Source organism: Pyxicephalus adspersus, chromosome 5 (assembly GCF_032062135.1).
Source record: "Pyxicephalus adspersus chromosome 5, UCB_Pads_2.0, whole genome shotgun sequence".
NCBI classification, from domain to species: domain Eukaryota; kingdom Metazoa; phylum Chordata; class Amphibia; order Anura; family Pyxicephalidae; genus Pyxicephalus; species Pyxicephalus adspersus.
Genome location: NC_092862.1, coordinates 135,538,631 through 135,560,318, shown reverse-complemented (window position 1 = coordinate 135,560,318; position 21,688 = coordinate 135,538,631). Strand labels below are relative to the sequence as shown.

At 40.6% G+C, this 21,688-nt stretch overlaps 1 protein-coding gene across 1 annotated transcript in view; it reads left to right on the top strand.

Annotated features, from left to right (window-relative positions):
* The first annotated feature begins 364 nt into the window (after positions 1–364).
* The window catches only part of ZNF804B (zinc finger protein 804B), a 230,666-nt gene continuing 209,342 nt past the window's right edge, over positions 365–21,688 (top strand). Inside the window, exon 1 of the mRNA XM_072412811.1 lies at positions 365–1,056. Coding sequence (XP_072268912.1) covers positions 946–1,056 — 111 coding nt within the window. The 5' untranslated portion in view covers positions 365–945. The remainder of the gene's footprint in view (positions 1,057–21,688) is intronic.

The window sequence follows — 21,688 nt, the reverse complement described above, 5'->3', positions numbered from 1 at the left end:
AAGAAGGTGAGAGAGAGAGAAAGTGAGAAAGAGGGAGACAGAGGGAGAGAGAGAGAGAGAAAGGGAGAAGGTGATAGAGAGAGAGAAGGTGTGAGAGAGAGAGAGAGAGAGAGAGAAAGAAGGTGTGAGAGAGAGAGAAAGTGAGAGAGAGGGAGACAGAGGGAGAGAGAGAGAGAGAAAGGGAGAAGGTGATAGAGAGAGAGGAGGGAGAGAGAGAGAGAGAGAGAGGGAGAGAGAGAGAAAGAAGGAGTGAGGGAGAAGGAGAGAGAGAGGGAGAGAGAGAGACAGAGAGAGAGAGGGAAAGAAAGGAGAGAGGTAAGGGAGAGGGAGAGAGAGAGAGAGAGGGAGGAATGGCTGGGGGTGGAGAATGAAAGCAGCCACAAAGCCTCAGCATAGCGACACAGAGGGAGCATATGGAAGACACACAGCTAAAGTTATCACAGCCAGCAAGCGCTGGTGAAGCTCCCAGTGATGGACCTTTGATGGACCTTTGATGGAGCTTTGATGGACCATTGATGGAGCTCTGATATGCCAGTGATAGATCAATGATCGATCTCTTCTCCAGAAAGGGATCTGCTAGCTGCTGACGATCTCTGGGCTCCTTCATTCCTTGCTCAGCCTTCTATATCCAGAGGAAAGCCCAGCTGTGGCATTGACATTCCGCGGTGCCCGCCGCTTGGGATTCTTCAGCACCTTGGACAGCGTTAGCCGGGATAGCTGCGCCAGCCCGATCCTCAGCATAACTCCAGCCTGGAGGATTTCCCAGCTCGCTTCTCCTGCTAGCTGACACTTAGGAAGCCTGAATTTGATTTTCTCCCATTCCCAGGGATCGTTGGAGGAGAAATCAAGGCAGCAGTGTTTATTTTTTGTCCATGGACTTAGCTGCCAGTGCTGATCTGCCCATCGTATGCCCGATCTGCCCACCTATGGGAGACTGTGGACCGTATGGCGTGCTACTACCTTGTCATCAGCTCCACTCATCTCAGCAATGGGCATTTCCGTAGTATTAAGGGAGTTTTCAGGGGGCCCCTCCGCAAGACTGGCACCACCTTACCGGTAAGGAGAACAGACCAATGCTTGCTATATTCAGCTGCTGTGATGGAGCCTCTACTGCTGCTGCAGGCGATATGGGGGGAGGGATGGGGTCTGTGTTGCATGCCTAAAAAGTTGGAAGGTAGATAGGAATGTCTATAAAGCCTGGCATTGATGGATATGCTCAGAATTCCAATTATAGATGTTGTTCCATAGGCTGAATTTCACAAAATATGTTGATGTTTCATAAAAGAACTCCATGGTGAGGAAGGATGCTCCTTTTCTTTCAAAAATAACACAAAAATCAATAGAAATTGATATTACAGCTGTATTGATTAGCTCTGCAACTTTGCCAGCAGACTACCTGGATATCATTATTAATAGATACAGGCATGAGCCGGCTGGATCATTCTATCCTGGCAATGCTGCACTTTGGTTTATAGTTGCCAAGTGTTGGAATTGGGGGGAGAATATTTTAAGTAAATTAAAGATATTTTTTTTTTGTGGGTAGGTAGACGTTCATGCAAATTTTGGCGGATTTCTTTAATTTCAGCTGCAGCGTTCCCCGATCACTTGTAGAGTTTGTTGGGTATAGAAGTGAAATTAAATGAACTTTTATGGGAAAGGTTAAAAGAAACACAGCAAGAGAAAAATGGAGGATATTGCTGTAGAAAATGCTCCATGCTTGGCTTTGGTCCCCAATTTTGGTGCTACTGGAGCCATCGCATGCAGATCAAAAAATTAAAGGTGATGCTAGAAATTAGGATTTGCATTCTGGCTCCTGGTCGGTGGTCACTGATAAAATATTGAATATAGGCAGCGGGGATTTTTTCCGGGAAGCAACAGCATCTTCTGTTGGGTATATAAGAAAATGTAAAAGTAAACCAAAATATTTTTTTCTCATTTGCCCACAATTGACATGTTTGCTACATGTTGCCCCTGGTCCCTGCACTTTGCACTGGCTTGATGAATAGGCAAAGCTGAGATTAACGGTAGTGAGCAGAGATTCTTCCAGTTATACTAAGATTAACCTAAATTCATTGATGTGGATGGGATATACAGCAATCTGCTGCTTGATGTCAACATATTACAGATCTACAGATGTCAAGGAATTGGAATTCTCCATTGGGTCATCCTGGGGCTTGCAGTTAACCAGCAGTTGGGGGTTAGCACCATGTTTCAATATTTTAACAGTGACCGACCAGGATCCAGAATGCAAATCCTAATTTCTAGCATCACCTTTAAATTCCTAATCTGCATGCAAAAAAAAGTATTTGACAAGTCATGTCAATGTTTGCATGTAATGCACTTCTAAACAATGCAGAATGTTGATATCAGTGAAGTGATCCTGCTATTAATTTCCTTATCAGTATGTTGTTTTTTGGCTACTCAAGCCGTTATTATGATTAAAGCAATTTACCAATGTTGCCAGTAGATTTTCCCAAACATTGGCTACATTCTACCCTCCTTCCACTTTAAGACAATCCTTCTGTTTTTCATTGTAAGGGGAACCTGTCAAAAAAGGGAGCTGCCATGCTGATTTGTTTTTGAAGCCACAAGCTCCATGTCGCCATTCTTGCCCTTTGTATACTGATCCAAAACAAGCACTCCGGGCATCCCAACCAAGGATCGGTCACTGGCTTGCTCTATGTTGGTGGTATTGATTTACTAAAGAAATACAGGATGTGCAAAGTTATATTTCTCTTGCATGGGGACTTTTCACTAAGTTTATAGAAAGTGGTAAAACATCCAATCACCAAACAAAAATACATTTTTCTTTTGGCTAGCTCTAATTTAGTCAGTTCCAACATTTTTTCATGATTGAATGGTTGAACTCAAAAGAATGACTGTCAATTATGTGAAATACCCCTTGCAAGGAGGCAATTCAGTTTGTTCATAGAACTTAGTAAATCAACCGCACTGACTCACTAAGTATTAACGATGTGGAGCTTGTACCTTTAAAAATAAGTCAGCGGTGCTTCTGCTATGTTTCTTTTTATAATTGCAATTGCTTTTAATTCACTTTCAAAATGTTGACCTAAATTCTGCTCATGCCTAACAAATAATGTAATTATGAGCACTGAATTTGTGAAATTTTTAATTATTGGTAAATGACTTTATGGAATTTCCAACTTGCTTTGGAGTAGTTTGTGCCTGTCAATTCTGGTGGTAAAATAAGTTGTTTATTGCAGAGCGTGAAGATCATGACCCATGCAGGGTTAGGCATTGAGCCCACATTCACCGATCACAATGTGAAAGTATATAAAGTTTATATAAAGCAATAAAAACACACTCAGCATGATACGTGCCAACTTATCAATGTTCTGTATCAAATTCCTGCAATATATCAAACTCTGTCCCGGCTACGCTCTTTACAACCAGAAACATTGCAGAAATGACCCTCATATTTATCCCTGTACCCATATTGTGTTAGAAGCCCAGATGAGAGCAATTGATACCAAACTTGCAGGCCACCCACTAATTTCAGGGTATTGGTGTTGATCTTATTTAGCATTCCTAGACTGATATTACTGTGGTCGGAAGAAAACATCTCCCACCTAAAACTTCACACCCAGGTCTTTTATTTCTCAATATTTGTAAATGATGCTGCCACACGCTAAGCTTCTTCATAATACTGTAAGATGTGGTCATGGTTCATCAACACCCTGACTATATTGTTCTTGTATTGCAGCACAAACTCATAATGTACACATAAGCATGGGAACACATGGCCATATTCAGAGAGCGATCTCTAGGATGAACTGCAACTGGAGGGATCAGCTATAAATGAGGAGCAGTTCTGGGAAATTTCTATTAATAGGAACATTCGGAAAACAAGTGTAGAATCTATTATATATATTTATTGTTTAAATATTTAGATATAGTGGTCATAGAATGAATGTGAAAACTTAAACACTTACAATATTTTTTTTTCAAATATTTTGTTTGTATATTAGGTTGGTTGCCCAATACAACTCCAAGGAGCTAAGTTGAGCTTTGCTTATGGAGATCTGCACCTTCCCCCTCCATAGCTTAACTGATGATAAACAGGTCGAAAAGAAATGGTAATAGTCACATGTACAATATAGGGCATAGGCAGCTGGACTTGTGCAGGGGAGGATACAGGCACTTGGATACATGTGCATTGCGGGCATAGGTACTAGATCTCATGTGCATTGCAGGACATAGGCACTTGGACACATGTACATTGGAGGGGATAGGAATTTGGACATGTGCATTGCAGGGCATAGGCACTTGGACACATGTACATTGGAGGGGATAGGCATTTGGACACGTGCATTGCAAGACATAGGCATTTGGACACATGTGCAATGGAGGGGATAGGCATTTGGACACGTGCATTGCAGGACATAGGCATTTGGACACATGTACATTGCAGGGCAAACACACTTAGACACATGTACATTGCAAGCCATAGGCAACCGGACACATGTGCATTGCAGGAGGTAGTCAGCTGGACACATGTGCATTACCTGTGTTGTAAAGATAGTTGTCTCAGAGTCAGCATAATGATAGCAAATTAGCTTTAATGACTTTCTGATTTTTATTTTTTTTGGGTGGGGGTATCTTTTGAAGCCTACAAAAAAAAAAAAAACATTTGATATACACACTTAAATGATCAACTAATGTTGTGATTTTGTGGATTCACATATACATGGTCCAGAACCAGGAATGCCCCTTATTCATCATGCAACTGCATCTCATTCACTTTTGGCAAATCACTAGGAATCCCCGCTGTATAAATGTTAAGCAGTGGTTTGGTATGACACTGTTTATAGTAAATCAGGGTATTTAAAAAATAATAGGAATCGCTTTTCATTTTTTACATTCTTGCAGCAATTTTACAGATGCTGAGTAACAAGCAGTGGCAAGTCATTATTCCTGGCCCCAGTCTCAGGCAGAATGCTTCGGGGCTCAAGGCTTTGCTGTAATCATAGACATAGTACAGTAAATGCAATAATTCTAGCAGTAGGTTATAAAATATATTTGCACATATATCTGCAACAACTCAGCAGTCAGTTGTTTCATTCAGTTGGTTAACTGCATATAATGTTTTATTATGATGGAGGGAGGTGGGGGGGTTCCTTTAAGCCGTCTGCTTTCCTACATTTGAAATTGATCTTACATGGAAGTGAAATCTTCTTTCTTTAAAGCACTCAGACAGCAGTAAAATGCTAACTGGGCTTGCAAGACTCCCTAAGGGCCTGTTTTTACTAGTGCATTGCAACAACGCATGCATTTACATGCAGAAGTATATTTAATGCCAAGTGATTGCATAAGGAATGAATTAAAATCTTATAAAAATCACATTAATGTTTGTAACACAAGACTTAATGAGTTTTTCGGATTCAGCTGTAGATATCATAGTGTTCTTTGTGGGTTTTTTTACCAATTGCATTCAAATATACTTTGGATGGTGCTGTATGAGGTTGGCCATTATTCCCAATGATTCCCACTGCCCCCTGGCTTTACCCTGCTACCCCTTGCTCACCGCTTCTGCGTGGCAGCCCACTAGATATCATTTTGCCAATTCAGGGGAAAGTGACAGGTTCTCTTTAAAAGTCACAGCTACAACCACCAATAATACTTATTTAAAGCTTTCCTACTTTCAATGTTCAATAATGGTATTTGTTAGGCCAGTGAAACATTGTTGTAAAAATACATTTTCACCAGCCGTACTTTTACAGCTTTAGAAGCTGCATCAAGCATTATCTAGCTCCTCCCTCCTAAACCTGAATATCCTTGGCCCCTCCCTCCTGAGCCTGAATGCCCCTAACCCCGCCCCTTTCATCCATTGGATTCAAGTTCTTTTACCTATGGAGGCTCAGCACAGCCATCAACTATTATCTACATTGTATAGAGAAGCAGGGGGACCTAGTGATGATATCACCGAGTCTGCAATAAAATATGCAATGATTACAGAATGATTTCTTTGAAGTGTATAATAAATTTAAAAAAAAATATTTTGTAATATTTTGTTTTTTTTTCTTACCTTATGAAGCAAGATTTACTCCTTAACAGGGTGTAGCCAGTCCCCACTAGTCCTCTCCTTATTCATCTGCTGACTCTTATTGGATATTCAGAGAACCCCACCAGTGGACACCCAATAGGAAGTAAATATTTCATGCATTATTGTTTTATGGCCCATTGTTGGTTAAGATGGAAGGAATGGGTGGAAGGGGGTATTTATCCATTAGCATATATTGATGAGTATAACTTTCAGGTCTTCAGGGAACTCCTTCTATAATTGCAATATCCACATATCACAGTATATTAGTGTGGTGGTCAGTGGGAAGAATTCCTCTTACATTTCTGGCCATTGGGAAGAATGTCATCCTTACACATTGCCAAAAAGATTATTAGGGTCACTTAAACTTATTGAGAGGCACAAACTGCTCATTGGTTAAGGAACCCCCAGCAACCTCTGGAGGAACCTTGGCTGAGAAACCGTGATCCCAGCATTCCATAGACACAGCTGCCATCCACAGATCAATGGTGTCCACACATTATTACAAACTTTTATGGATAGCTGAGTGACAACTTCACATCCTATATTTGGGGTGTTTGGGTTACATAAAGGATGTTATGTACTAAGCTGACGTTCCGATCTGCCTTAAAATATCCAATCAATCAAAAATGTAGAGTTGGACTTTAAATAATAACAATCCAGGTACAAGGACTCCACGTTTGTTGCAAAGACCCAACTGAATTTCCATGCTGTATCGGAATGCATTATTTACAGCTCTTCAAGAACATCTTAAACGGGAATTATTTAACATGCAAAAGAAGTGAGAAGTGGCGGCTTTGCGGTCGGATGTTTTATTTTGTAGGTCAGACGATTTATTATTTGAGGTCGGAATTCGTTTTTCTATTTTTTAGGACAGGGGTGAATGTACGATACGTCAACTATTTATGAAGCATTCACTGGTTAATGTTTTATTGCATGCTCTCCTGAGAAGTATTCACTGACATGCACTGCATTCATTACATGTCAAATTTAAATTGGATGAATGGAAAACAGAATAAGTCCAAAAGAAAAAAGAATCCTTTTTTTAATTGAAAAGTAGAAAAAATGTTTGGCTTCTACATTATTTTAACATTTTCTAACCTATGTATGATAATTGAATGATATGAATAATTAGAACAAAATACATTTCCTTTTTGATGCACCAGGCTTGGAATCAGTCATACAGCAAAGCTGAGAAGAGGAGGAGAAGAAGAAAAGTCAATGGGTTGCACTGCAATGGTGATAGGAGGGGAGGAAAGTGATATAGAGATGAGCTCATCAGTCTGCTGCTTCTCCTTTCCTTGTCCAATCACAGGCTGGGGGAGGGACAATACCTGTAAATGTTACTGTACTGCAACAAAGAAAAATGAGGTCTCCTGCTCTGCCAGACAGAGCCATGCTTTGTAAATCTCAGGACTGATTCTGTTATCAGTATTGCAACTATGTATATAGTTTTATCAATAAATCCCCCAGTGAATGCCCAATCACACTTGGGGAAATTAACTACAGAGTAAATTTAGCCAGATTTGCACCTAATTGTCCCTATAACCCTGACAAATGTTATATGTACAATGAATGCAGCATTTATCCTGCCAATACCAGAGTGATTCTTACATTGACCATACAAGCATCCAATATAAAGAAATATTCACACCACCACCTCATATCCCTAATATGCATCGTAAACATGGCTTGTGGCCAGTGACCAGGCAAAGTGCGGTGAATGTGTTGATGAATCCGTTAACAATGTCTGCACAAAGTTGGTAATAGAGATGAATGTAGACAGAGACTTGGCTTCCAATTGTAAGGGACGTTTTTAGGGTCTGTTTGCCATTTTTGACATCTTCGCTGGAAACATTTATCAGGAACAGATCAACATTTTGAAATTAAAAAAAAAGGACACTCAGCTCAACCACATTCTTGCAGATCTGATTTTATCAGATATTATTCAGCATTTGTTGTTTTGTTTGCAGCAGAAATTATGTTTAATGTTCTTGCAATGTAACTTTAAATTAATGGAAAGTTTGGAGCTGCTTTGAGTGGTTCATCGCAGCTCCTGAGGGCTGGCACCTTCCCAAATCCTTGGTCACCTGAATTGTAGCTCTGGTTCCTAAAGAACTGGTAACTGGAACTGGTAAGGTACTCGTATCATTCACTGCTGCCTCCATTTATTCTCTAAAGGGCTGCCTGAAGAAGCTACATTAGGCTAATCCCCCAAGGCAGAGGTTCCCTGGCACCACAATCTCACAGTTTAATTAACTTTTTCCCATAGCAAACAGTCCTTTCTTCGTTGCATGCCATACCCCTCTCCACCACTAGGAGTGTGGTACTGCTGTCTGATACCTCCCTACATAACCTTTTATGGTGTTACTGTGGGAGGAGCAATGGGAGTGTCATTTGAGTGACAGCTGTGAGCCTGCTGGGGCTGCTGACATCACATCTACATCAGTCTCATGCTTTTTAGGTGTCTACAGAAGAAATATTTTTACATGCTTTCAACTTGCCTATATTATATTACCTAATGGAGAATAATATTGTTGAATTGCATGATCAGGTGACAGGGCCTAATAATAGAACCAACGAGCGCAGTTTCAATCAATTCATAATTACGCTTTGCATGATTTGATGGCCGGTTGATGGAGATCCTTCGGGATTTCCCCGTATATTAGCGGATGATTACACAAATGAACGCCACTATACCTACACCAATAAAAAAAAATATGAATGCACAAGTGGGCCTCTGCTATTAATTCAGCAATCAATAATTCTGCCTGTTTATACACGCTGACATTAAAGTAGCCTGACGTTGCGTCAAAGATTTGGAAAGGTTAATATAATACATTTCAGAGCGAACGACCGATGTGGCTTTAAGTGGAGCACCGGTGACACATCAAGAGCGGGTCGTGCTTTCTGCAAGGCAGGTAGCTCGCTTTGCTGCTTTTACAAGGCCGAGGTTGGCTGTTGTTTTTTTTTTTTAAAGGTGGTGTAAACCTGATACAACAATACGGCTGCCAGGTTTGTGATTTTTACCAGGCGGCCAAATGAATCATTGCCTGAGTCACACTGACCCAAAGCCTGGGGAGCGCCGACCGGCTAATTGCACTGCAGAGCTCAACATATCCTTATAAACAATAAATCATTTAAAAAAATCTCAGGTGTAGTGCTCTGTTTACGACTCCTGGATGCATTTTTAATTCCTGTTGTAAAATGTAATCGTAATTTCTCAATTATAGTTTTTTTAAATGTATTACTGGTGAGCGAATAGATACAGCTGCGTCGGTACCAATTTCGGCCACTAGGTGGCAATGTGGAGCCCTCTGATTTTTTTTTCTTTCTTTTTGCTGACAGTTAAGAAAAATGCAAAAAATGGAGTAAAAGGTATTTATATTAGCTGCATTTAACCCTTTTACTGCCAACCTGAACAGTTTAGAATATAACAATACATTTCAAAGGCATATATTTACAGAAAGCCTAGAATTAGGTAAAATGTTTGTGTTACTGTAACACTTCCAGTTATTTATTGCTTCTCAGAGACCCCATGACCCCCCCAACAATTCCTATATCTGCTTTTTTGTTCAGAAATACAGTGCCATATTGCTTTAACATTATCCAGGGTCACCATATATTTCCTGGAATAAATGAAATGTTGGTTTAGAGATATAAATATGTAAATCCCGTACAGTTTTGGCTGTTTTCACAAAGGTCTGGCAAAGAAGCTTCCCACCTTGTGAGTGATACAATGTACATGTGTAAGCTGCACTCTCTTGACCAATGATCTATGTACACAGAGCTGTACATTACATACTCAATACTGCTGAACTTGGTAGGTAATGTTGTAAGTTGCCTGATTTTCACTTTCAGCATGCAGAGTGATTAATAGTTAATAGTATATAGTACTCTTCCATACATGCTCACCTCTGCACCTCCTGAAACTGTTTCCATAATTGTCTTCCTCTTCAACCCCTCCACGAATCTTCCATACGTGTTCTCCTCTGCACCACTTTTTCATCTCTGCAGTCTGCTGAAAACCCCCAATCCCCCCATAACTTCTCTCCTATGCATCTTCTGAACCGCTTTCCAACAATTACTCTTCTTTTTAAACCTTTCTAATTGCTCTCCTCTGCAACCCATCCATCTTCCATACATGATCTCTGCAACCCCATACATGTTCTCCTCTGCTTTACCATACATGCTCACCTCTGCACCTCCCAAACCTATTTCCCCCAATTGTTCATCTTTGTACCCCTCCCCCCCCCACCCCTTTCATAAATGTTCTCCTCAGTAACCCACTCATCCCCTTTCCATACTTCTCCTTTGCAAGCCTTCTATTTTTCTTGAACCTCTTTTTCTTATTTGCTCATTTTTGTAACTCCTGCACCCCTCTTCCAAAACGGATCTCTTCTACAATCACTCATCTCTCTTCCAAACATGCATTCTTCTGCAACCCCTCCTTCCTTCTTCTATATATGCTCTCCTCTGCACCTCTTTTATTAACTGCTCATTTCTGCATCTTTCCCATAACTCCTCTTCTTTGCAAGCCCTTCATTTCTTGTTCATACAATCTGTCCGCTGCATCCCCCTCAACTATTCCTATTCTATAAACTGTGTTCTTTGCATCCCCTCCATCCCCCTTCCATACATTCTGCTCTTTGCATCCCCTCCATCCCCCTTCTATATATTCTGCTCCTTGCATCCCCTCCATCCCTCTTCCATACATTCTGCTCCTTGCAACCCCTCCATCCCCCTTCTATATATTCTGCTCCTTGCATCCCCTCCATCCTTCTCCCATACATTCTGCTCCTTGCATCCCCTCCATCCTTCTTCCATACATTCTGCTCCTTGCATCCCCTCCATCCTTCTTCCATACATTCTGTTCTTTGCATCCCCTCCATCCTTCTCCCATACATGCCCCCTCTGCACTCATTTTTCATAACTGCTCTCCTCTGCACTTCCTGCACCCCACTTCTCAACACTTTCTTCTCTGCACCTTCTACATTCCTAATGCTTGCACACTGAGTGGCTCAGACCTTTCCCCACCTTTGTCCACTTCTTTGCCAGTCCCCATGACAAAATGAGCATTTAACCCTTGCAGTCAGAGGACACATGCCACGTGGGTTAATGATAGCTTTACCGAGCATTCAGCTTTAAAGAACCAACATTATGTCATTCTTGGCTCGCTCAGCCAGCATCCTCATCTTAATCCAAGAAACTTTAGACACCTTAAATTCACAGATCGAAGGCTCGCATCAAAGAGCCTTTTAAGAATTTATTTAAAGACATCAATCTTGTGTACTTTAGTTTAATTTAAAGTCCAACAAGTCTACAGCGCTATTATGGCAGCGGGCTTTTAGCAAATAAGTGCCACATTTCTGCCAGTTAAAGCAATAATAAGAGCCGGTAATAATAAGGTATTATCTTTCTATCCAGCAGATTGGAGGAATGGCTTCAGTGCACATGCTGCTGAACAGACAGATAAATAGATCCAAAGTGTGGTGATCTGAACTCCCTGACCTCTGAAAAAGTGATCATTAATTGACTAGTTGTCACTCAATGTCCTTTTTCATGGCTGGTAGAAGAAAGGTAGCCCGAAACTCTCATTCAAATTAAAAAAAAGACACTGACCATGAACAAATCACTTTCTGTGGCGTCAGGAGATGTGTTTTATGGTGGGCAGACGCTGCATGATTTACAAAAGATTTGAGTATCATTGGGATTGGAAATCCTTAGCACGTTTGTCCATGGCTAGCACAATAGCTGCAGTCCTAAATGGCCCCCATTTTCTTACACCTTTACCGTTCGGTAGCGATTCATGTTATGATTTGTAATGCATTTTTATTAGCACATTTTAGAAATGCCTTAAAAATCTTTTTCTTTTATTAAAAATGTGTCTTTTTGGCCTCACATTGCAATGCTTTGTGTTTGTAAGGTAATTGCAGCACGATGGCTCAGGTAAGTGCTCTGTCCTTTGCAGCGATAGGTCCCAGGTTCAAATCTCAGCCAGGACAGTTAGGTTAAATGGCTTCCCCCCAAAATTTCCCCTTAGACTATATCAAAGACATATCACTAAGGTAGATTGTAAGCCCATTTGAGGAATCATGTTGGAAACCTTGATGATGAAGTAGCTACCAGACTCTGTATTGATGATAGATAATAAAGAGAAAGTACATTATGCAACTGCACTTGGTGTGGGCATTCTCCTTTTTGGCATAGGGTTAAGGAGTTGGATATCCCAAACATAAACGTTAGCTGTAGGAGCTTGTTGTAGGTCTGTAGAGCTGTCGGGATTGGACAACATGGTGGTCAATAGGAAGGTCTGGTGACCTTGGTGCAGAATTCCACAGATTTAGACCTTTTTGTGGACCAAAAGCAGCTCTTTGAGGTTACAAGTTTCCCAGGAAAATTGTGCAAGGGTACAACTCCTAAATGCTGGGGGGTTGACGTCAGGTTTTTTATTAATAAGTACTTTTTACAGAGAACACCGGGGCTAAATCTGAACCTTTTGGAACACACAGTCATATCCAGAAACACAGCATAACAAGAACATTTCTTTATGTATTTTAGGATATAAAAAATATATAATTGGAGATCACCATGCATGACTTGTATTGAAAAGCAGTTTATTCTTCTGCCATGCCATGCCATGGCATGACTGTAAACATAGGTCCACATTTATGTACAAATCACCTACAGGCCACAGCCAGCAGTATTTAAAAAGTCTTAGTGATGTCAAAAGGACACAGCGTTATAAAGAATCATAAAGGTAGATAATTAAAATACTTTAGAAAATGTAAAAAAGTTGAACAAAGGCTTCAAATTTGGCTGCTCCTAATCCTCCCGTACTTCATCGCCCCTCTAAATATTGAGAGCAGAGAGAATAGCAAAATGTACAAATGTCAGAGGCCCTGATTTAGAAGCCTTGTAATTGTCGATACCCATTCAGGTAATGCACCAGTCAGTCGCATTCATGCTCAGTGCAGTCTCAGCTCCAACCACTAATACTAATTAAGCCAGTTCCATTAATTTTTGACAAGTGACAGTGCGAGATAATAATCACTGAATTGTGCAAAGCTAAATGCAAAGGAGAGGACGGCATTATAATTAGACTGATCGTGAGTTTAATAAGAAAGCCAAAAAATATTGACCGAACCATTATTGAAATTCCCGGATAAAAGCGGCCTCGTTAGAACTGAGAAGGGAGCAAATAGTTCATTTTATTGAATATAGATTTGAAAAAATAGAAACTGAAAGTATAGATTATGTTTGGCTTTAATTTGTTAAATGCCATAGGCAGACAAGTCCCAGAATAAAGCATCAGTTAACGTAGAAGTGAAATTTAGGTTGTAGGTGGTCTGATGGGCCGAGTCAATTCCTAGCTGCCCAAATGTCTTATATTCTCCAACAGCAAGATCTCCCACCATAATTCCTGACTTGGTTCTGGTCAAACTGAGAATGGTCCAAATAACTTTGCATGCTTTGGCTGCTTCTGTTACATTATGCAGACAAAAATAAAAATAACACCAAACAAAAGAGGGGGATCCAAATTGGCCCGAAGTCAGTATGCCAAATTACAAAATCAAGTCCAGTTGTTTCACCAATAGAAATTTCAAGGTTATATATTCATTTTTGGATGGGTTAACTCTCAGGCATCTTTAAAAACTGAACTGAACCAGGTTTGGAGTGGGCAGCCTGTTAAAAATGTTTCACTACGTCCATGGACTTATCAGAGTAAACCAATATTGATGAAGTAACATGAGATGTCTGCACACTGGGGCCAAAATTCTAATTATTCTACATGGCCTGGATTAGGCCAACACTTTAAAGTATATTTATTTACCAAAAAGACTGTAATGGTTCACATTTATCCAGGTCATTGTATACCTAGTAGTTAGTCACCATTACCTGGACTTGATTTTGTAATTTTGAAGACATTTCATAGCATTGTAAGCAACTTCATCGGTTCTACCAGTGTAGGAAATACCCCAGCATTTCTATCCACATAGCACAAATCACCATGGAATGTGACATGGCAGATGGTAATTGTCCAAGAACAGGAGGTGTGAAATATGTGAACTGCTTTTTCTAGTTCTATAATCCCATCCTTGGTGTCAGGAAGTCTGCATAGGTGTTAGACTTTGATAGTAAATGGCTGAAGGTGTAAATCGTCGGCAATTCTCCAGGGTAGAGATGTTAAAATGGTATTATTGTTGGAAGACAGATGGTTTTGAAAGCGCCCACCCTTGTTGGGAGTTAGGTGTTCTAATTTGTTATTGATGCCCTGTTGCACGCCTTTTGCAAACCAGTTGTCCTTTCTGTCCAAAATATGCTGCTCATTGTCCTTTTACCTAAAATGTAGGAAAACTGAGGAATCTTGTTCTTTTTTATTTGCCCTCACGTTTGGCCAAAAAGTTGTATTTTCTAAAAATGATTTTAAACTACAACGCCGATACTTTTCAGGAGAGTTTGTCTTTTAATTTGTTGAAATATTTTTCCTTTTCCCGTCTGCTAAGTCTCTGTCTGCTAGGTAATTTTCTATCTGGTAAATATTCTATATTCCTTCCATTTTAAGTTTATCTTGCACATCTCAAATTCTATTTCTGCTTTCCGGAATCAGGCTGCGCCTTTCTGGCAGAGTTCTTAATAGCCTGCGATGTGTATAATTTCTGGCAGGTCCCTTCCAAAGTTTTCTCGAATCGCCTTCACCCAAGAATGATTCACACATTTTTAACAGTAGCTCAATTTCCTCAAATGTAAGTGGTTTGAGGTGAAAGGCGCTTGTGATGAATTGGAGAAGATAGATTACGGCACTGCAATGAAGCTTCAGCCCAATCCCATGGATTTCATTTACAGAATCACTCCAAAATGCTACTAGACAAATTAATGGCACATCACATGGTGGTGATGCTTAGAGACTTGAGGCTTTGCAATTTGACAAAATGCACTGCACATTACTAAATATTAAATGGCTCCAAGCATTACCTAAAGGGATCTGTTATTACACCAACCGTACCTACTCTGCATGGGTTAAACGGGTGTTTAGCTATTATTATTATCTTGCCTTTTTATAGCACCAAAATAGTCATGCCTCTAGCTGTCCCTAAAGGGGCTCACAATCTAATTTCCTTACCATGGTAATATGTCTTTAATACAGATAAAGGCCAATTTGGGGGGAAGTTATTTTTCCTAACTGCATGTTTTTAAAATGTGGGAGAAAACTGGAGACCCGAGAAGAAATCCATGCAAATACAGGATAAATATGCAAATTCCATGCAAATTGCTTCTGGCCCGCGATTTGTGTGCTGCTAAGGCTTGAGTGCTAATTTTTGTGCCACCATGCCACCCCAGCAAATGGGTAAAATACTGACCTTTTCTCCCCTCCAGCAATTGGAGATCATCTCCCTTGTTCAGCCCTACAGAATGAGGATGGGTGTCACGCTAGGGGGACAGGGCCACTAGGGAGCGCTACGGCTTGGACAAAAGCGGTGTGAGCCCTAAGAAGGATCAAGACGCAGAGTCTAAGCAGCCACCAGGTCTTCTCCGAAGCCTCTAGTGGTGAGGTTGTTCTGCAGTTGGTTACTGCCAGGTTGCAGTCCTTGGGCACACCAGAGTTGGCAGGAAGATACACAGTACCAAATCACCAGGCAGAAGAATAGTCCAGGAATGCTGGGGTCAGGGCGGGTAGCAAGGAAAAGAGCTCAGGTCACAAGCCAGGAGTCAAATACCAGGGATCCAGGAAATAGATACAAGTGACTCACACAACGCAGGGAACACAAGAGACACTGGAGGCAACAGGAGGCACAGGTGACACAGGAATATCCACAGACAGAGAGATATTCTGGAACAGCTTGGAAACAACAGACTGGGCAACATGGGGTTAACAGGAGCTGGACGGAGGAAACACTGGATTAGGCAACAGGTGTACAGGAAATGCTCAACAGAACTAGGGGCTCGGCACCAGTGGAGACACGTTGCACGAACACTGAGTGCTGTTTCTGAGCTAGCTAAATAGCCAGGGATAGTTAAGAGGCTATTTTCTGATTGACCGGCAAAGCTGATAAAGCTTGCTAGTGTAGGCACAGCCAGAGTCAGGACTGCCCGCATGCGTGGGAGAGAGCCGTCTGGACTTTAGTGAAGAAGAGGTAAATGTGACAATGGGCCCTCACAACCCTTCTATACAATACTGGCCCTGTATTGTATGTGATGAGGTCAGATATCAGATGAGCAGTGAAGTCATGTAACTTTGGGGAATCATTCACACAGACAAGAACAACCGCTCTGGAGCAGGGAATAAGGAAAGTATTTGTACCTATTTTTTTGCCCCCTGGCCAAATGGGCATTTACACATACCATGGAAATACAAATCCCTGTCAAAGGATTTGTATTTCTGTGTAGCCATTTCTAGAATTTGCCAAATGGTGTAGCCCTGTATGGCATAGCAGGAGACCTCATATTTCAGCACATGCAGGTCTTGTCTTTCTGTAAGTTTGTGACTGTACAGCAAAAGGAGAAACAGAAAATTGATGAGCTCATTTCTGTATTAAAGGAACTGAACAGTCTAGCAGTCCAAACCATCAGGGCTCAGGGTATCACTGCAAATAGACATTTTTGGCAAGTAAATCCCATTACAAAATCTAAGTTCAACTGATTGATGAAAACTTATTTCCAAAGGGACAGCTGCTCCTGTCAGAGATAAACTTTTTCTAGTAAAGCAATTTGTCTTATAGACACAGGGACGGCCCCCAAAATGGCTTCCTTCCTTTTCAATCATAATTCTCAGTCCCATTCCTGAAAATACAAGACGTCCAAAAGCGTACTAAACCGATAAATTGAAACATAAAATTTATACTGCGCTAGCTTGAATTTATATGGCTTATAGCTTTGGATAAATGGGTCAGTTGGCATCGCCCAGAAATATTGGCAGCTGTAAGTGACGGAATGGTTCCCGCTAAATCGCTGTTGAAATACAATGTGTAAAATCCAATTACAGAAATAGGAGATTTTTTTTTAATTTTGCTGCTGCACTTATTCTAATTGAAGCAGTGTAATTTTTGCTGATGCAGAAGATTATTTGTTAAAGGTCTGGATGTATAATATTGCCAGAAAAAAAAAAGATTACAGGAAAAGTGCTAAAGGAGAACTTTTAGCTGATTAATAAAGCAGAATATGTTTTTTTTTAAATTAAAATGCTACTGGAATCTATAAATACGATTGCTTAAATTAAAAATACTGTATAGCCAAGTACTCAAACATTGCTGCAAGATAGGCTTTTAATGCAGAAGAGATTCTGCAGCCATTTCTCTGCTAACCATTAAGCATCATGTGGTTGTGTGAGCTGCACATGCATGGCTAAGTTATCACCAAGAAAGCCACACATGTGTAGCTCATGGCATGTCCTTAGCATGCTTTACTATACATGCATAAAAGCCACATCATTTCTTTGCATTAGGGAAACCTATTGCCTTGGTTTACTTTTATTGGCTGTATACTTTGTTTAGTTGATTGACTTGTGTTATAATTGGTCCAGTTGCAAAACAAATGTTCTCTATCTAGATTTGGTTACCTTTTAAGAATAGAACTTATACCTTATGCTCCGTGTGGTGCTGTGCCATGCATGCCCTGTGCAATGCAGATTTCGACTCTATATGCAGCACAACAGGAGTTACATCATCAATGGAAACCCAATAGATGAGGAGGATTGTCATGAACCTGGCACCATGGAATCAGCAGTAAAAATGGCGGCTTCTCGGGACGTAATGGCGACAGGATTCTGGACCTGTCCTTGGTACTGGGCACCTGAATACAGGTAAGTCTGTGCCATAGTCCACAAGTATGTTGTGCATACTTGCCTATTATACCAGAAGCTCACCATCCACTGTACAGTTCCCACTTTAATTGTTAGTCTAGGGGTTAGGTTAGTGTTCAGGTTGGGGGGTCAAATATGTAATGTTAGGTTTTATTGTTAGATTTTGGGTAGTTAAACAACAGGTTAGGTCCAGGCGTGCAAGTTCAAAATTATGGAAAAGGTTTCATATCTGCCTGATTGAATTTTTTTAAATACGATCACCTGTCCCGATTTATTCGCCGAAACATCTTCTTTTTTCTCTTTCTGGTTTCCTGATTGAATCATGATTGGCTGGGATGACATAACTTCTGCACATACAGGCAAGAGGTAATTTAGTCAATTCCGGGATACCTGGCATATCCCAGCATCATGTAGCTGCAGAGGAAGATAGAAAACAGGCAGGTAGGTATGTTTTATTGCAGGAGGGTCATCATCTGTCCTTTTCTGCAATAAAGGCCCGCCTGTTTGAGAATTTTCAAAACAGATCTAAAGTCTTAATTTTCCTTTCTAAAGTAATGAATCCATCATTGCTGTGCACACCATGTAGGCCATGCATTTCAAGGGGCTGCATCCACACCTAGGCTGTATCGTCAAAGCATTGCACTGCACCCCCGCTAACTTGTACACTTGGCTCTGCCGGGTATACAGTTTTATATCATTGGGTGGATGAAGGCGAATTCTGCTTGGGGGGGGGGGGGGACAAAAACAATAAGGACAGTATTTTTTAAACCTGTCTAATTGCTTCCTTTCTGTGATACCAGCGAATGCCAACTGTCCATTCATGTCCGTGGGTGCTGTTAGAACTGATAAAACCTGAAATCATTTTTAATATTATATGTAAACAAAATGTTTAAGTATTTAGGAAGCATCTTTGTATTTTTCAAGCGCGGAGGTAAAAAGGGTCATTTTTAACATTCATTTATTTTGTTGGTGCCAAGAAACAGGAATGATGGGAGGGCGAGGGATGTGAAAGGGCTCCCGACTCTCGTCCTTACATATTTGTGGCTGCCAATGCTGGTCTCATACATTTGGAAGTCTGATCATGAAATGTAATTAAACCTACAGTAATCCTCCTATCTTAAATTGCTTGGCAGATGGCAATTTGGTGGCCAGATGGACCCGGCTGAATCCTCGTTCACTGTGCGCGTGTAACTGATATGCCATAGGGGCATCAGGAATTTTCAAGCCTGTCAATACAATTTTATTCTAAATTGAAATGAAACAGAAAAAAAATTGGAGATGGGACGGTTTTATTTATTAGCATTTCTAAAAAAAAAAAAACAAAACAGACAGGCAATAAGTACCCAAGCTTTGCTTAGGGAAAGGCAAATTAATATAGTTCACTTTAAAGTTGACCCCCACAACAGCTTTGATTTAAATTTGGGGCAGGTTCAAATGCTGCTTTGGGATCAAGAGATCCAAGTGGATCCCCATGGCTGGTGCCTTGCCAGCCACTTGGTCATTTGCATCCCATCCCTGGTTTTTAAAGAAGCAGTGTCTGCACATTTTACACCTGACAGCAGTGAGTGTCACTATACTGCTCCATGCCGTCTCCATTTATTCTCTCTGGAGCTGCCACCAGAAGAAACAGCATCTCATGGTCAACCTCATGGTCAATGTGGACATAGTCCTACATGTCTGTCCTGCCAAGAGAGAAGAAGAAGGTACCTAAAGGGCCAATTACCAGATATGGGTATGCTGCCCATACCAGGGTATTTTTGTAGTTTCTATTTAAACCATGTTTGATGTAAACCAATTGATTTGCTCTGCATGGGCTCAAACATTTGCAGACATTTTCTTTCTCCAATTTTATTTCACTAACTTAAATACTTCTGTGTTTACCAAAAAGTTTGAACATAAAGCTGGAGGAAGATGTGGGGTTATTTGTCACTGGATTCCTAGCAGGATCAGCATATATATTTTGGACCCCTGGAACTGATATTAAAGATGTTTTAGACTTTTAAATTGTTAAAGATTGTTAAAGATTTTGAAACTTTGTTGTTTGAAGTTTGAGCCACCAATATGTTTTTTTCCCCCCTCTTTCCGTTTTCATTATATACTCTTTATGAAACCCAATGTTATCAATGTAAGCAAATAATGGACAATGGGTGCTGTGTGTAGTTTTCCGAAAATACCTGCACCCCACCCTGTGCAGAAATCTGTATGTGATGCTGAGTGGTCATAATTGAAATAACTGAAATCCAAAGAAAGTGGCAGACCAGGGATAGTCAGGCTAGGGAGGAAAGGGCTAGATGATTTGATGGACTGGATACCCAAGAAATTACGTGCTGCAGCTTTTAATTAATTAAGAAGCTCACAGTGTGCAGTTAAATTAGAGTAAGAACGTTTTAGAATAGGAAAGTAGCCGGTACAACTGTACAGGACTGTGCAAGGAAAGGCTGGAAGGCAGATTTAATAAAGAGGCTGGAGTGCAGATCTAATGGGTTCCTGAGCTGTAGGGCAACAAGCTAGGCATTCCTGCCAGCATGTCAGCTCCTGGTTATAACCTCACTATTCTGTATATATAAAAAAAAAAATATTTTACACAATATTTTGAATACATAAAACAGAAGAGCCAGATATTCAGATCTGATGCACGCCATAGCAGACTCTGTGCCAAGAATGCTTTCATACCCTGAAAAAGATACATAATTTTTCTTTATTTGACACCACACTGGAGATGCTACAAAGTGGGACAGGTTTAAGTAAACTATTAAATCAAATCTCAATTAAGTAATTAAACTGAATATTTAATCCATAAAAAGCTTCTTTAGGTGACAGCTTGCACTGAAGGGGATCAAGCTATGTTTCAAGATGATAAAATTCACTTAATAACGCCGAGCCATCATTTCAGCTGCTAATTATTCTGTGTCTGCAGAATGTGTGGCATCCTAAAGAATCTCTGCATGCACGCTCTTTTATTAAGGCAGAGAGCAATGCCCTTAATTCATTGGCTTCCAGCGGCCAATCAGAATTTACCTTTTGTTATCCAAATGGCTTTTAAAGCTTGTCATTGGCAGAGGGATGACCATAAGGCTCAGCAGGGCAACTTTTATCCAGTATTTTGTATCTGCAGGCATAATACGGCACCAGAGCTGTCTTTCCACATCTCCTCTGTCAGTCCCCCACCAAAGTAAATGGCGTGTATTCACATTAAGAGGCAGACATAATCTTGTAATAGAATTTAGAGGATAATCAGTAGGGATGAGACTTTTTAGGCTAATGCATTGGAGTCATTGAAAGGAGCACAGGTATAATAGGGTTTGATGGTTTTTGAGAGTTTACTGAGGTGGCTTTAAATGGCTTCAGACTGTTTGGGAAGCCTTCAGAGTTAACTAGTCAACAACCTTGAAACATGTGCTCCAGGTATTTATCTCATGTGGTTTTAGAACATGTGGGGCATTAGAGGGACGTTTTGGATATTATCATGGTAGAACTCAAGTCTACAGATAACTCATATGGACCCATGTTTTGTGCTTCAGTAAAATTTTAGGTTTGTTGACACTTGACTGTGATTTCTACATGACTTAATTGGACATCCTATTCCAAAACCATGGGTATGCCTTCCTCCTCGCTGCTATAATTCTTTAGATACAACCTTAAGGTTCTTTAGGAGGAACCTATCAGAGCGCTCTACAAAATTGTGGAGTGTATCTACGAGAATGTGTGCCCATTGAGCCAAAAGAGCATTTGTGGAATCTGGAACTATTTTTTAACTAGAAGATGTTTTCTAATTCATCCCAAAACTATTTACAAGAGCTTGGGACTCTGTACAGACCAGTGGTTTT